Genomic DNA, 17,023 nt, shown 5'->3' with positions numbered 1-17,023 from the left:
GGATTGACCACCACCACAATGAAAGGCACCTCAAGAAATTACACAGTTTATGTAAAATTTTCTGTGATTCTGTTTTCATTGAGCTTTTGAATAACTTGCCCTTCGTAACATACCAAAATTTAATATGTTGGGATTTCAGACTGCGACAAGCAAAAAAAAAAAAAACCCTTTCAGAGACATACTCATCTATGCATTTTTCTTACAAATCACTCAATTATTTGTTACTGCACACAAAGTTACAAGAAACAATCTCTCAACACCATCTCACAAGTCAACAACCACTTATCAGCTACTCCAATCAACTTCTTATGTCGGGCATCATTTCCTTGGCGAGGTAATGGGCTGTTGTGTTGAGAAATGGCAAGAATCAAATTTCCAACTAAAAATTTCAAAACTCATGAAAGAGGGTGATTTCACCGCAAAGCAAATGCTATGTTTCCACTATTTACCAAGAAAGCAACCAAGAACCTCTGTTTTCATTACCTGAACTCCACAAATGATTTGATAGACGGTAACAGTCTGAATAATGCTTCGGGAAGATACTTTCCTTCAGAGGTTCACAAGTTTCTGGGGAAACCAAGGCAGAGTATCCTCGAATATTAGAGCAGTTCCATGAAGACTCTGAGGTTACATTGAGAGTAATATTCAATAAGCAAACATTACGAAAACTGTCCCCTTCTATGCCCTTGAGGAGGCCTGCAACTTTTATGTTATCTCCTACAACATCTTTAATCGTAATCCTTTCTATTACAGGGAGAGCATTTGGATCATAAAACTCATCTGGATGCTGAGAAAAATTACTATTGAACTTTAGAGCTGTGTCTACACCAGCCAAAGTAACGTTTGATATATAGATATTTCTCACATAGCCACCCCTTCCACGAGCTGTCTTTATTATGATAGCTGTGCTGGTATTGAAAAAAAATATGTTTTCTGCATAAACTTCAGAAACACCTCCAGACATCTCACTTCCAATTGCAATCCCAGAGCCATTTCGATTGTGACCAGTTAGCCCGCGGATGGTAATATTTGTGCTGGGATGAGCAAATGAAATGCCATACTCATCCCACCCACTTTTGATGGCAATTAGGTCATCGCCAGTGCTGATATAACAGTCTTCAATGCAAACATCATCAGAAGAATCTGGATGTATTCAAACATATCAGTAAGAAAGATATGAGAGGTTAAAATGGAGTAGAAAATAGAGACAAGAATGTTGATTACACTTGGATACAAACATGTGTTACAAAGTAGAATCTTGCGTCTTGCAAAATTTGTTACATTTTAAAGTTGTTACAGCTTTAATTGCTTGCATTGCAATCATTCAAGAATACTTATTATTGATGAATCAAACAGAATTTTTAGGTTCGCATATAGAACTCACCTGGATCAATCCCATCTGTGTTTGGTGAATCCAGAGGAGCAAGAATTGTGACATTCTGGACTGTAACATGGCTGTTCATCAAGAAAAAAAAAAGTCTCAACTTAATTGATAAATGCTTTCACTCTTAATAGCTCTGTTCTAAAATGGTAATGTAAACACTTTAATTGCAACAAACAACAAGAGCATGCTAATATTAATGAAGAGCACAAACCTGCAGTATACTGGGTGGATGGTCCAAAATGGTGAATTCAAGAAAGTCAAGTTTGTGATTAATACCCCAGTTGAGTTCATCAACTCAACCAGATGGGGCCGAGTATAATTCAGAGTTTTACTTCTGAACCAGTTCCACCAAACACTGCCTTGGCCATCAACAGTTCCATTATCACCTGCACGGAGAACCAATGGCATCAACAAATGAAACAAAATGCTCAGGGAAGAGCTTTCTTCATCAATGTTACTAACCTGTTATTATGACATCAGTCAAATTGCGTCCATATATGAGGCTTCGATGCCTTCCACCAGGTAACTCCCTACCTCGGCCATATGAAGGCAGAGGATCAACAACCGGCCAGTCATCAGAATTCTGAAACACCCAGAAGATATGCTATTATTCAATATGTGATAAGAAAACATCTCGAGCAGTAGGCTTACAACAGATGGGAATGCCCAGTTGAATTTGGGCATAGGCAGAAAAATATCATATAGACTAGCAGCAGAGCATCAATGATCATAAATGAGATGTTATTCTCGCATTACTAAATTAGTATGCTCACCATATAGAGCATTGACTCGCTTACAGATAGCCAAATGCAAATTCTCTGGTGTCAACACGTTGATTACATAGCATTGTAACAACAGTTCCCACATACAAGAAAATTTCCAGACAGAAGGGGATCATAGGAAAGACCACGCGACCAGGTTGCGATGTTCTTTTCACATCTTAGGGGTAAATGTTCTTTTGAAATAAGTTAAGGACTTACCTTTGATCCAAGAATTACTGCATCCTTATCTAACCACAAAGTTAGGTGACTGATGAGATCGAAGCTTCCTGTCAACCACCGGCCAGCTGGGACAAAAAGCTTGGCCCCACCTTTGTCAGCAAATGAATTGAGATAGAAGATGGCATTCTGAAACGCTTTCGTATTGAGAGTGACACCATCTCCAACTGCGCCAAATTCAGTAATAGTGACACTGTGAGGCCGAGTCTCGCCTAAGTTGGTCCGTTTGCAATGCAAGCTGCCCTTGACAGCCCATGTAGTATGACTGACAAATGCAAGTAGCAGAAGCACATCCAACAGCTGAAAATAAATGATTTTAGAATTGATCATGAATGTTGAATCAGAGATTAAGCAGCTTTCCTCCTCTTTATTCTTTAGTTATTCCTGATTGACCAGTCAACAAACTCGGAGTTCAAATAAAAATGAAAGCCAGATTAACAACAATGCCAATCAAACGAAGTCTGAAAATTGGTAATGAGAAACATGCAAAAGTAGTGAGCGAGTAACTTTATCAACCAAGTCATGGATAATAAATGACTCACAGATTTCATGCCATAAAACTAGCAGATATACAGAAAAGTCGATGAAGCTGGGCTACATTTTACAAAAAGGATATCTAAGCAACAGCTGATCCCAAATGGAAGAAGCTAAATGCGTTTACTCACAACCACTAATTGTCTACAACACTCATAAAAGCTAAAAAGAAGAACCATTTCGCTCATTTAGATCCCAACAATGTTCTTAATCAATTTTGTAACGAGTGTAAAAGAATTTAGATGAGTCAAACTGTTCTCCCATAACACATTTTGAACATTTTGTTCAGATCTTGTTCAAAGTTCAAGCACTTAGTGTTGTAGCAGAATGACTAGGGACAAATTAAGACCCATTCAACAGAGAAAATTTTTTTTTCAAAACAACAAAAAAAAGAAAGTCAAGGGCAGGAGAAGCAATGATCAAACAACTCACACTGAAAGATCTCTTCATATGAATGAGATCTGCAATTTTCCCCTTCAGCCAAAGCACCTAAGAAGACAACTCGCAGATTCCACAAAGACCACACTCTCCAACTAAAGCCCTGTCCTTTTTATTTGATCAAAACAAAATAAAGACGAAGGAAAACACTTGGAAGAGGAGGAAGGGTTGTTTTTTTTTTTTGTTTATTTTATTTTTCTGATCAAGAATAAGATCTCCTTTCTCTAGCTAGCTAGCTAGCAGTAAGGCAAGTGTGTGTATGTGTGTGAGTGTGGGTGATTAGATGGGTCATTGAGAGAACCACCACCACCACCCAAAGAAAAATCATTGAAAGTGACCGTTGCTGCCCGCCAAAAATTAAGCAGTAGGTCCCTCTTATGTCTTCACCTGCTCCATTGCTACTCTTTCTCTCTCTCTGTCCTTGCTCTATACATTAAACTGATGAGAAGAAACGAAGGATTACCCAGAAAAGTTAAAGCTTTAAGGAAGCTGAAAATAGGTACAAACTCGATGAAATCGAAGATGGGAGTGGTTGGTAACCTGGTATATATGTTCTGATAAGTGAAGGGTGAGTGAGCTTTTTGGTGTCTGCTCTGGGCTTGTTTTTGTTTGCGTTTGTGACTGTTGGCTTCTATTTTGAGAGAAACAGAGGGACCTTTCCCTATAGAGAGAGCGAGTCTTCGTAGTGGGGTTGGACTGGAAGAGTCACACTTACACACAGATTAAAACTCTTGCATGAGATAAGGCATCCTAGCTAAACTCACTTTATCTCTATCCATCCATGTTCCTATCTCATTTCATGTGACAATCTTACTTACTTTAATTTGAGTTTGTAAAATCCGTCAAAAAGGTAATACATGCCAAAAAAACACCACTAATTTCACCTCCTCCATCACATGTTCAAAACAGGGATTTCCATAAAGCAGTTTCCTTCTTTTTCTGTTTTTGTGTTTTTTACTAGTAGTTTCCAATATACATAAGCTGATAAACCGAAGGCAGGACATAACTATGCATAAAACAAAACAAAAAGGAGCTGATAAGGAAATACAACAAAGTTTTGATTTTGGGAAGGGACATATAGTTCCTGCCAGGGAAAGCATTACAATTTACAAGAGCAACGGCGTCGTTTGCTTTGTCCAAATTGTTTTTGTTGGGGATAGTCCGTTTTCGTAACTGACGTACATGGGTAGCTCTTGGTGTCACTAATCCCGAGTTCATCGTTACATTAAAAAATTAAAAAACAATACTATAAGCTGTGGGTCAAATTTTTCTTTCATGTTCACATGTGGCTTCGCTTGTTTGACCAAAACGGGCTTGACCAGTTAAACAGGAGCCGAGCGGTTTAAACCAGTGGGCGTGGTGAAGTCTCTCACACCCACAGCGCAGGCTTTGGAAGCAGGGACCACCTCTGTCTTTCTCTCTCCATGACTCGGGGGGTTTAATCGTTTGACCCCTAAAGGGTAACCTTAACAAATCCCTTTTGATTGGCCATTATTATGCCCTTAAAATCATTTTCCACATCTCCTTCTTCACTCATGCCTTCGCCCTTTTCTGTTTTTTCTTCTTCTTTTTACTTAGACAAAACAAACTGCATTCAGGTAGAGTTTAAGCATCCCCTTTCACGATATTTTTATTGTTTTTACGTAAAACGTTTTAAAAAAAATACTATCCCATGCCAGAAAGTCTACTCCTCGGTTCCACCTCCACGAGGTTATGTCTCATTCTCATTCCTGTCTTACGGACGAAATTATGAAACTACTTTGAAACATCATGATTATTAGACTAACATTTCTCTTTTACTAATTAAGAGAAACAGAAAAAACCCAGACAAGAATCCCGGTCCCAATGGTTTTTTATAACTTGGCTTCAACAAAACAACATAGAGAACAGGCTGACAGTGAGCAAAAAGTCAGTGACCAACTGACCATCTGATTACTTAATAAAGATCTTACAAAGCATTCTGTGTTAATCTCATGGCTGTGAATCGGTGAAGGTACTAAATACTAACTGCGAATATTAAGGAAATAAGAAAAAATGTCCTGAAAGAAGGGGACAAAGTCCGAGGGGCAGGACGAGAGAGACAAAGGGGAAGTCTTTATCACGGTAATGCAAAACGAAAAGGTTTCCAAAGTCAGGCATCCAATGACCATTCAAACCAAAACTCTTAAAAACAGATTTCTCAAGTGTATTTTGTGACAGTCAAGTGTCAACATGCTGCAGGCTCCCCGCGTGCAAGGCTCGAGCCACTTCATTTGTGGGACTAAAGGGTTTTCGGTTTGTGTTTTTTTGCTTCAAGTTCGATGTTTACCTATTTCTTCCATCAAAGTTTCCTTATTTTTTACCAAATCTTTCTTAGATTTTGCCTTATATATTGCATTTGACTCATTGAAAAGGAACGACAACGACATACATTGAATGTGTGCTAACCCTGTTCTGGTTTCTGACCTCCTTTCTTCCACATCAATCATGATTTTGTATAGGAGAAAGTAATCTTGGATTTGGAGTAAGGTTTAGTAGGATAGTTTGAAATTTTATTGATCGAAAGAACAACTCCATTCATTACATATATGAAAATGACAATTCAAGCAACTTCCATTACTAGTACCATTAATATGTGCTAGACTTAACTAACAATGTTACAGGAAACTCTCAAGGAATAAGGGGTTTTTGCTTTTACATTGGCCAATGAATTTTCATTACACATCATGACCATTTCCTCATGTTTTCTTGGATCAACTTTCACAGCTCTACAACTCTGAGTTAATAATACGGCTTATTTGACTTCCACACGCATAATCAATACTTAATAGCAATAATTAACTTGGGTTTATTTCTAATTAACATTTAACTCGGCGTGCCCTTACTTAAGCTACCTAATTGATCTGAACTCTTTTATCAAGCATGTTGGTGTTGAAGTGCCAAGAGAGTATTTGGGGATATAAATTAATATAATGTCTAATTAATGCTGATTTGGTACGACTTATATTCATTAAAATATTAACAGTTCATCATGTCAATTCATTACGTGATGGCATGATTGAATTTCCCTTTAAAGTATGGGTCTATACGCCATTCCTAAACAATTTAAGCAAACAAAGTATATATATATTTTACTAGTAACAGTAGTCCATCCCTGTCAGCAATGGGAAAAAAACAGTTATTGAGCTGACCCAACCTTTTTCTGAGAATCATTAGATTTCTTAGGTTTCTTTATGCCCTCTTTTTTATGTTGTTTGGATTCCATCTGGGAAAGAAAGAACATTTCGCCAACCATCTGGTGCTATGTAGACTGCTGCAGGAATCGGTTTAGCCCTTTTTTTCTCCCTCCATGGAAGCTAACAGTATCTAATGGGAGGAGGACTTGGGGAATCCTGATTATAAAATGCCTAACGAAATAATACTAATGGAACAAGCAACAAAAAGAAACGATGTTGTAGCAATTTTATTCTCGTGTGCATTATTACCACAGGACAAACTTGACAATATTGTCAAAGGTTTTTCCTTGTCTACAGTAGACTGACAGGTAGCTTTAATGGACCGCCATGTTAGCAACAAACCCACATACTTCCTTGTCTGTTGTGTATAAATAATAATACTTCACCATAATAATGCAGGCAAAAGCATCGCGTTTCCATGTGGTAGAGACCCTCACACATCGTTGCATCTACACGGCTACACCCCATTTGTTTTTAATTATAATATTGTTAGTGCATGTCAGTCTGCACTGACTGAAACAAGACTAATGGTCATTAATCACTGCTGATGACAGTCCTCTATAATGGAATATGCGAAGCAAAATGTACACAAAGGTAAACCATCTCTAGTTAAGATGATTTGCACATTGACTTTACAGGTAAACAAACAAGAGAAATTTCATCTAACCCCATTGAGCTGCTATGGCCTATGGGTATATTCTTCTGTTAAGAATCTGTCAAAAACGAAACGATTCATCATCGTCTGAAGCAAAGAGAATCGTGCCTATAGCATCACCCGAAACAAACAAATAAAACCTAACAAGAACACCAATACATTGCTGCTTGGTAGGACCATTTTGTAATAGATGCTATGTGCCTGGATTTATGCATTACACAATTAATTATTAAAAATGAATAATGCTTAGAAGAAACGTTGCCGTTGACCCATTGTTGATGATGATATATTTAATGTGTTGATACGATGATTATTGAATTAATTGATTAAAAAAAGGTTATGATGCAGCATACCCCTACTTGGCATAACATTGGATTAAAGGCAGTGACCATCCCAATTTCTCTACAAAAATCACTTTAAAATTCTGGGTTTTTTGTTTTCTTTGGATCAGTACTGTCTCAAGTGTGTCCTTAGAGTAGTTCTTTTTTACTCCATCCAAGATCTTTGAGTGAGGACCACACCCAATCTTTTTGCTTGATTTTTTATTTATTTTAGCTTTAGAACGAATTAATCATAATAATTTACTACATTGATACTCGATTTTTATGTTTTTGGGAACTTATTCCAATAATTTCATATTGGGCACAAAACATGCTAAGGATATGGGACCAATACTGGAAATTGTCCCCTCCTCCCCAATTGATGGGCCCTCGAACCAATTTTTTTTTAAAAATATATAAATGTCCGTACACATGAAATTTTCCTGTTGCTTTACTTTTTATTTACACTTGATGATGATACCATAGCTCCAACTCTTTTCTTATTCCTCTCTTCCCTTTTCTTTTGTATCGTAAGACTAAACTTTTTTTTGTCCTTTCTGGGCAGGTCATTAGATTGGGTTTAGTATTTTCTTTTCTTTTTTTTTCCCCTTTTATGGTACCAAAAGGAATGAAGAACATTAAGAAAAGAAAATTAAATTAGAGCTCTAAGCTGGAGCCAGCTGTGGGCCTAATAACTTGATAATTTAGTAATTGGGCTAATTCCTGGCCTATCATCATCTACACAGCGTAAAGTTTGATGGCCCAATGTCCTTTTACTCAGTTTTTGGGCTAATCGAAGCTGTCTCTGGCAAATTACCCTTTTCAAAACCATTCTTTCAAGCTTTTCATCAAACAAGTAGCGAACTCTGAAGAGAAGCATGCCGATTAGAAATAAGGCTGCCAAGAACATCGTCGATGGCTCTCTTCCTCAGCAGCCAGAGTAAGTCTGTCTTCCCTTTTATTGCTCTTATACAAATTCTGGGTCTTTGATTTAATTCCTTCATTAATTAATTTATTTATTTGTCCTGGCAGTTGCTATGAAGGGGAACGTCTCGTTCGCGTGCTTAAATCAATCCAAAGGTAAATGATTCAAACGCATTATTGATAATTAAAGAAAAATACCCCTTTTTTTTCGGGAGTCAGCTACTTGTTATTTAATATTTTAAAATTATTGCTATGAACAGAGGGGTAGAGTCAGCAAGAGAATTGGCTGGAAACTCCTTCCCTGAAAAAATATGGCTTAAGGTTTAATTCCTTATTCAATGCTTTATTGAATTGTTTAGTTGTTTGGACTTTGTGGTTTAATTAAAATCTGATTATATGTATTTGGGTCACTGTTATTAGCAACAATTTGCAATTGGTGTTAATGACGTGACACGTGTACTTGAACGGATGGCGCCCATTGCTGACAAGGGGAGCTCTGCACAAGCCCCTTGCGTTAGGCTTCAGGTTGGCTACCCTGTTTGTAAATTTGAAATTTAAGTGATCTGCCAATGTTTTTAGAACATGCAGTATGTAGTTGTTTATTGTTGTTTGAGTTTGTAGGCCATTTTGTTAGCTGCTGATTGCAATCCACGGTGGTTAACGAAGCACCTGCCGACCTTGGCTTCATCAAGAAAGGTACCATTGATCTTTGTTAAAGATAATAAAAAGGGATCTTTAAGATTGGGTGAGCTCGTCAAGCTAAAGACAGCCATTGCAATTGGAGTGAAGGTTAGGGGTTTTAATCTGCAGATTGTCTTACTATTCCGATGGTATTTCTTGTTATTTGCTGAAATATTTGTCTTCTAAATGCAGGCTAGAGGAAATGCAATCAATCAGATAATCGAGGAAATTCTTGATGGAGGTGAAGTGAATGATGGAGCATTGCTTGAAGTCCATTGAGATGCCTTGGCGACAATGTTTAATAACCTGCCTGCCAGTCACTGGCCCTCGGAGTAGAATGGAATGGATGTCACTACTTGGCAAAGTTGGAAATGCTTGGCTGTAAATCCTGAGAGCTCATTTTCCCTGGTTAGATGCCTGATGTGGTAAATCTTGACAGCGGTTGTAAATGAAGACTATCTATTCTGGAATTATTAACTTTTAACTTACAGAAATGGATACTATTTTGCCATTTTGCCTAGTTTAATCACCTCAAAGAAATGGTAGATCAGTGATATTGCCAATAATAAAAAGGGGGAAAAGGAAAGAAAAAACTTTCATTGATCTTCAAATGTGAGTTACATGACCTTTAGCAAAAATGTTTCAGTTCCTAAAAATCTGAGCGGTGTGGTTCTATGGTACAATAAACAGGACATACTTTTTCGTTTTTCAACTGAGATCTATACAGCCTTGACATAATCATATACTAGAACAAAAGGATACTTCTAATTTATCACTAGGCCCTTTGAATGATCCCAAGATTTGTACTTGATACGAGCATTAGGCGCTGGCTTGGGGGCTCGCAGCTGACGAAGATGACTCAACTGCACCAACTGGTTTAGGTCTCTGATTACTACTACCATTTGTAACAACTTTATCCGACTTCTCCTGATCCTTCTTTACCATCACTGGTTGGAACTGACAAATTGTGAACAAAGAACTAGTTAACATGACATGCCATGTATGGAAAAAGTAGAGCTTCCATAATTTTTAGGTCCAGGTTTCCGTTTCATACCTGATATATTGAATATATTACATTTCGTCTTATCTGTGCCATCATATCCAAGAAGAGATTATAGCCTTCAAGCTTATACTCGATCAGTGGATCACGCTGAGCATATCCACGTAAGCCTACGGCTTGTTGTACAAACTTGAGAGCTTGCAAATGTTCTTTCCACAGGCGATCAATATTGCTCAAAATTAAGAATCTTTCAGCTTCCTTCATCAACCCTTCTGCTTGCTTCTCCATGGTATCCTAAATCCAAAATTTTGGGGAAATCACCACCAAGAAATAAGCAAAATACAGAATACCATATGCTTGAATCTTGTGTAGGCACCCCAAGAAAAAACAGTTTAAGCATTCAAGACTCCTAATTATCCATAAACCAAGCAAAGATGTTGATACTTGGAAGCTTAGATGTGCTAATATACAAATTCCATTTAGGGCTTACACATGTTCACGATTTACAACAATTCAGCAGAAACTTGATATCTGCAAAAGATAAATATACTGACCCTTTTCTGCAAATATGCTTCACGACCACGAAGACGAAGGTAATCCTGTAATTCCTCATAACTTGAACACTGGCTCCTCAATACATCTGGGGTCAGATCATTCAACAGGTAGCAGTACCTAAAATTGTGGCAGTATGTTTGCCAGAAAAATTATAATGTTTCCACATAAAACACGACAAGATCCAGAACATTATCATGATGAACGATATCCTACAACCTTCAGGCAATTTTTACTTTTAAGTGCAGAAGTGTAAATCCTTGTTTTGAAACCCTGAAAAGGAAGCAGGCTAGAATAATAGTTGCAATTAGTTGACCGGATTATAAGTGAACATTGCTTCAAGTAATTAGACAGAATTCCTGTCACTAGCTTCTTGTGCATTTGGATCTTTTTTAGAATCAAGCAGAGAATAAAAGGAGCCTCTTACTGTTGAAGTTTTGCAATGAGCTTTTCAAGATCCCAGCTTTCCTTTGGAGCATCCGGACCAATATTCGCCTATTAGTCATAAGAATTAAAATGAATAAATTCCTTGAGACCTGATTAGAACCTAGATAGACATGAAAGAGAGAGATTTAGCCCAATTCACAAATAGTTCACCTCTAAGATGTCATCCATTGTCAATTCAGCATATTCAATAATAAGAGATTGCAGATTGTCGGACATAAGGGCCCGTCTTCTCTCTGTATAGACACGGTCCCTTTGACTGTTCAAGACCTCATCATACTCAAACAATTGTTTACGAATATCAAAAAAGTAGTTTTCCACTTTGCGCTGAGCTTCATCAAGTGCTTTAGTCAACATCTTGGATTCAATTGGTAGGTCTTCAACTCTGAAAGCTCTCATCAAGCCCTTCAAGTGTTGACATCAAAAAGTTTAACAAGCATATCAAATAGTGAACAGAAACTAGAAAACTGCAACACAGGGTAAACCTGAATTCTGTCTCCCCCAAAAATACGAAAGATGTTATCTTCTAGACTAAGAAAAAAGCGAGAACTTCCAGGATCCCCTTGCCTGCCACTTCGGCCACGCAGCTGCATGGACACAAAATGCAATTTAAATTTGAAAATACACTACAGAAGCTTATTTTATGCAAAATGAACATAACAAGAAAGCAGAAATGTTTTTCTTTTCTATTTTTTCCCTCTCATTTTGAAACAACAAAAATAAAGAACTGGGAAAAGCCCCTTGACTCAAACGGACAATGCTGTAATCAAATTGCCAAATTAAATTTTATAAATGTATTTCAAATTAACCTGATTGTCTATTCGCCGTGACTCATGACGTTCTGTCCCCACCACATGAAGCCCACCTGCTGCCACAACCTGCAGCGACATAGAAATTAAGAAATTGCAGGTAACACTAACAACTAAAAACAATTATAAGTTTATTCAGGGGGGAAAAGTCAACCTGCTTCCTCTCTTCCTCAGTGTAGGCCTTATATTCCTTTACAATTTCTAAAAACGCACTTCGCAGCTTGGCAATAACTTCATCCTCAGCAGGGCCCTGTATATATAAAAGTAAAATGACAACTATTTGGTAGTATATTAATGGACTCAATAATTCTTAACAGGTAACAAGAGGTTTAAAAGTGAAACAAATCATATAACATATGCAGAAAAATCTCTTTCATTCATAGTACACCTTTTCACAAGAATAAGACAGGCGCTCCTCAGCTTCCAGCTCACTTAAAGATTTCTTGCCCCAAGTTTTGACAGCCAACTCTACAGCTTCCTCGGCTAACTTGGAATTCTTGCTGGATAGCTTGCAAGGGAATAACTTCTCATTCACCTAGAATATGAAGTAATAGTTAGCACCAGCTATCCAAACAAAACTAGAAGTCAAGAATGCAGCAATCTTAACATGAATTAAATTTATCTACCAAAATCAAAGTTAGTTTCATATAGCAATACAAATAAAACCTTCCATGTCTTCATAGGAGGAGGTTTCTTCACTGAGACAAAGACTCCCTCAGCTGGCTTAACAACTCTGCAACATATATGCACTTTTAGAGACAATGTAATCCACTTTCCAAGATGCAAGCAGCCATTATGAGGCTGAGCCACACAGCAACAACCTAGAAACCATTACAAGAAAAACGAATTTAATGAATATCAGCTTGAACCTTGGCATTAGCATCTCACGTAGCTTCAGCCTGGCCATAAATTCTGCATTGCCACCAAGGATTATGTCTGTTCCACGACCAGCCATATTGGTAGCAATAGTCACTGCCCCTAGACGACCGCTCTGTGCTACAATCTCTGCTTCTCTTTCTACATTCTCTGGTTTCGCATTGAGAACCTTTACAAATAAATCTATTAATCTCTCACCCAGAATCCATTAAATATGGCAGCTAGGTTATGTTTGACTTTCTTTTCCTCAAAGCTTGAGAAGAAGTTAAATAGGTCTGTTGAAAAAGACTTCAATAAAGTCCTTCATTTCAGGGACAAGTCTTTGTTTTTAACGTTTAAGTAATCTGCAGTCTCCCAAATTTAATAACCTTATTGACAACTCAAAAAAGGCCTTACCTCATGGGAAATTCCTGCTTCTTGCAATTGCTCTGACAATGAGTCACTTTGCTCAACACTTGTTGTGCCAACAAGTACTGGACAACCTGTCTTATTCATTCTAGAAATTTCTACAACAACGGCCCGCCATTTTCCATTAGTTGCTCTGAAAACTACATCAGACTCATCCTGAGAAAGACATTAAAGTGCAACGGGATTAGGATAAAACTACAGACTTTTGAGATTCAGATCAAAATGGAAAAATTACATTTAAGGTTTTTTCTCCTTTTTCTTTCAAAATCCTTTCTTGCATATAAGGACCTGAAGTACAATTCAAAAAGATATACACCATGGATGGCAAACTAGAAGGCACCTTTCTAATCATGGGCTTGTTTGTGGGGACAATCGTAACTTTAAGCTTGTATATGCTCTCAAATTCTGTGCTTTCAGTTGCTGCAGTGCCAGTCATTCCACAAAGTTTTGGAAACTATTGAGCAAATGTGTAAGCATTAGGAAGTTGAATGAACATAAATTCTGAAAGAGTTCCACTAAATTGTCTGAGAGAACATATTCTCCAACCTGGAGAAAAAAGTTCTGGTAACTGATTGAGGCCAGAGTTATAGTTTCATTTTGAATAGGTAAACCCTCTTTTGCTTCAACTGCTTGATGAAGTCCATCACTCCATCGCCTCCCCTGATGGAAAGACAACAACATTATATATACAATTCAATGTCCTAATTTATAGATAAATTGAATTGTTTCCCTAAATTTTTTATTCTCATGCAAGTGATATTAAAATTAACTGCTAGCTACATTTTCTTCATTCAGTAAGCAAGCCAGAGAAATAGATTTACCTGCATAACTCGACCAGTAAATTCATCTACAATAAGCACCTCCTGGCCACGGATAATATAATTTACATCTCTAAGAAACAATTCCTTTGCTTTAATAGCATTCAAAACAAAAGATGCCCATTGTTCCCGTGGATCATACAAATCTTTCACATCCAGAATTTCTTCAGCATCTTCATAACCCTGTTCTGTAAGAAGAACAGTTTTCTGCTTCTCATCTACCTGCAAAAACAACCTTGTTACTAAAAGGGGATTTTAATTTTTTTCCCTTTCAAATCCCACTTTCTTATTTCTTTCATGTCCTTGGATCTATGTTGACAGTGATTCTCAATCAGCACAACGCCAACTTGAAATCATGCTTATATTGACCAAAACAAAAGATTAAGAATCACCCTTACACCAATAAATTTACAAGAACCATATAACGAGACTCCAACTTCAATATTCTAAGTATTATAATAATTTTTGCTGATGTAACAATGAAAGTAATAAGAGGATTGGTTTGGTCGAAGAAAAACAGTCCTAGTATTTAGATTGTACTAGTTTTTTGAGAAAAAGAAAAATAATACAGGTTAGCAGGCTTACGGTATAATGTATATCTCGTTCAAAGGCAGCAGCTATTTTTGCTGCTTTATAATACTGATCACTAGGTTTTTCGGCAGTCCCAGATATGATAAGAGGTGTTCTTGCTTCATCAATAAGGATGGAATCGACCTCATCTATGATACAATAATTGAAATCCCTCAAAACAAGCTCCTCAACACTCTGCATATAGCAAAAAGTCCACTCAGAAAGTAGAAATGCTATTAAGTAATATCTTGATTGAATTGAAGCAACCACTAGTTAAAAAAAAAAAAAAAACCGCATATAAGGCGAGACAAGAATTACTTTCCGTGGCAAGATTGTCTCTCAAGTAATCAAAACCTAGCTCACTATTGGTGACATAAGTGATGTCACACAAGTAATTTTCCCTTCTCTGTTCACTTGTCATGTTCTCTGCCAAAAAAGAAAAATAGTTAGTTGTTATACTACAATGATCATTAAATTTACAAATCAACATGCAGCTCAAATCCGCTGAGGTCTGATTGACTGCCTTCAGTAAAAGAAGTGAAGATCAGAAAAAAAAAAAGAAAAAGAAAAGGGGAGCAGAAGGTTGTGGGGGGGGGGGGCACATAGAGTATAATATATGCAAAAGAATGAGACCTACGTTGTATTAGTCCAACCTTCAACCCAAGAAAGCGAGGAACTTGACCAACCCACTCACAATCACGTCTGGCCAGATAATCATTGACGGTAACCACATGAACTCCTTTCCCACTTAATGCATTCAAATAAGCTGGTAAGACAGCAACAAGGGTCTTTCCTTCTCCAGTTCTCATTTCAGCTATTTCTCCCTTATGAAGAACCATGCCACCTACATGACCAAACTTCAAGAAGCTTGAGGAACTTCCATTACAAGTATAAGAAAAACTTCTAGAACTAGATAAGTAAAAAATCAAGATTGCAATTCACAAATGAAGTGGGCACTTATCTCCACTTGCAATTCAAACACAATTGATAGTAACAAGTTATACTTCAAACTAAATGTGGGTGGAAGCAAGCACTATACATTGGATTGGTGTAGAAGTAGTCCCAATGTCCCAATAACATTTTCAACTAGCATATATATTATTGCCACAGTTACTTGGCACCTAAAACTTTTGGTACAGAAATCAAAATAGCAATCGGCAACAAGCATCAAATTGAATTTATTTAGAAGGACCGGACACTGCCGTTTAGAAGGCAAGAGAGAGTCAAATTAGTACATATGGATTCTGACCAGGTGTTAGATATGAACATAAGACTTTACCTATCAGTTGGACATCAAAGGGACGGAGGCCAAGGACCCTCTTGGAGGCCTCTCTTACAACAGCAAATGCCTCCTGCAACAAAATTACTTATTTAATTATAAACTAAAGTGTATCATACCAAGAAAACCAGGACAAAGTGACGAATGAGACTGAAAATTAGAAGAAAATTTTTTAAACTTTTGCTTTGAACGTTGTACGTTATCTAACTATAGAATACTAAAATACTAGTGAAATTGTAATCCACCATTTCCCATTCAAAAACATTTATTTCTTAACAATGATTCAAACTTACAGGCAAAAGAGAGTCCAAAGATTCGCCTTGAGAGGCACGTTCCTTCAAAGCAAAAGTCTTTTCCCTCAGCTCTGCATCAGTTAACGCAGCCATCTCCGATTCCAATCTGTTAATAGCCGTCACAGTCCCCGCGTATTGCTGCCTGGTGGACTCTCCAGTATCATTACCTTTGAAAATCCCACCCAAAAGACCTCCCAATGAAGCCCTAACACCCATCCTCCGCCTCCTCCAACTTCCCAATCTAGGTGTTCCCGCTCCAAGTTCAGCCACTCTAAGGGACTTCCCAGTAAAGAACGAGGAACCCGCATGGAGAATTGGAGGGTAGTTTTTGTTTCTGTAGTTGAAGATAAATTTGGAAGCAAATGGTGAAACAGAGGGCGAGTGGTGGTTTACCAGAGTGGAGTCGAAGAAGGGTGCTGCCATTATTGAGGAGAGATTCAATTACTGGGAAGTGGGTGGATTTGGGATTATTTTGTTATGAGAAGCGAAGACAGTGTGAAGGAAGAGGAACTAGAGAGGTTAGAGAAGGTGGCGAGGAAGGGTGCTCTGTTTTCATGCTCTGTTTTGTTTTTACTTTTGTTGAGTGAAGGTGAGAAAGAAGACACTGAGACGTTGCGGGGATAAGGTGTGTGGTGGGAGAATCTAGTCGTTGAAACTTACGGTTAACATGTGGCGTTGCGTACAACCATCAATCAATCAAATAGTCAAGCCCCTTCCTTTTTTAACACAACCACATCGAGTTACGAGCCGTTTAGTGAAAGGTACTTTCTTTTCTCCCTTCTTGTTGGATAAAGAATTACCATCAAAAGAAATTTTTTTTTTTTA

General features: G+C 37.6%; 3 protein-coding genes across 3 annotated transcripts; 1 reads left to right on the top strand and 2 right to left on the bottom strand.

The window, feature by feature from the left end:
* Nucleotides 1-46: 46 nt before the first annotated feature.
* On the bottom strand, nucleotides 47-4,059 carry LOC18613812 (Pectin lyase-like superfamily protein). Its single transcript, XM_007051240.3, has 7 exons — nucleotides 3,349-4,059; nucleotides 2,365-2,682; nucleotides 1,847-1,967; nucleotides 1,596-1,770; nucleotides 1,385-1,455; nucleotides 484-1,143; nucleotides 47-342 (listed from the first exon to the last, which is right to left on the bottom strand). The coding sequence occupies exons 1-7, from the start codon at nucleotides 3,364-3,366 to the stop codon at nucleotides 299-301; spliced, it is 1,407 nt and encodes a 468-aa protein (XP_007051302.3). The 5' UTR covers nucleotides 3,367-4,059; the 3' UTR covers nucleotides 47-298.
* A 4,229-nt stretch (nucleotides 4,060-8,288) lies between these two features.
* Nucleotides 8,289-9,660, top strand: LOC18613811 (Ribosomal protein L7Ae/L30e/S12e/Gadd45 family protein). Its single transcript, XM_007051239.3, has 6 exons — nucleotides 8,289-8,484; nucleotides 8,577-8,624; nucleotides 8,729-8,789; nucleotides 8,889-8,993; nucleotides 9,090-9,257; nucleotides 9,342-9,660. The coding sequence occupies exons 1-6, from the start codon at nucleotides 8,423-8,425 to the stop codon at nucleotides 9,426-9,428; spliced, it is 531 nt and encodes a 176-aa protein (XP_007051301.3). The 5' UTR covers nucleotides 8,289-8,422; the 3' UTR covers nucleotides 9,429-9,660.
* Nucleotides 9,661-9,725: 65 nt separating this feature from the next.
* On the bottom strand, nucleotides 9,726-16,845 carry AGY1 (Albino or Glassy Yellow 1). Its single transcript, XM_088808135.1, has 20 exons — nucleotides 16,199-16,845; nucleotides 15,906-15,978; nucleotides 15,264-15,470; nucleotides 14,950-15,052; nucleotides 14,642-14,822; nucleotides 14,060-14,278; nucleotides 13,785-13,898; nucleotides 13,579-13,692; nucleotides 13,227-13,394; nucleotides 12,824-12,999; nucleotides 12,621-12,687; nucleotides 12,343-12,489; nucleotides 12,109-12,204; nucleotides 11,955-12,023; nucleotides 11,631-11,732; nucleotides 11,299-11,550; nucleotides 11,129-11,196; nucleotides 10,704-10,821; nucleotides 10,204-10,443; nucleotides 9,726-10,106 (listed from the first exon to the last, which is right to left on the bottom strand). Exons 1-20 carry the CDS (start codon nucleotides 16,619-16,621, stop codon nucleotides 9,969-9,971), a joined length of 3,075 nt encoding a protein of 1,024 aa, XP_088664261.1. The 5' UTR covers nucleotides 16,622-16,845; the 3' UTR covers nucleotides 9,726-9,968.
* Between the last annotated feature and the right edge of the window lie 178 nt (nucleotides 16,846-17,023).

This window comes from Theobroma cacao, chromosome 1 (genome assembly GCF_053813885.1).
Source record: "Theobroma cacao isolate CCN51 chromosome 1, ASM5381388v1, whole genome shotgun sequence".
Classification (NCBI taxonomy): domain Eukaryota; kingdom Viridiplantae; phylum Streptophyta; class Magnoliopsida; order Malvales; family Malvaceae; genus Theobroma; species Theobroma cacao.
This window is presented reverse-complemented; position numbering and strand designations above follow the sequence as displayed.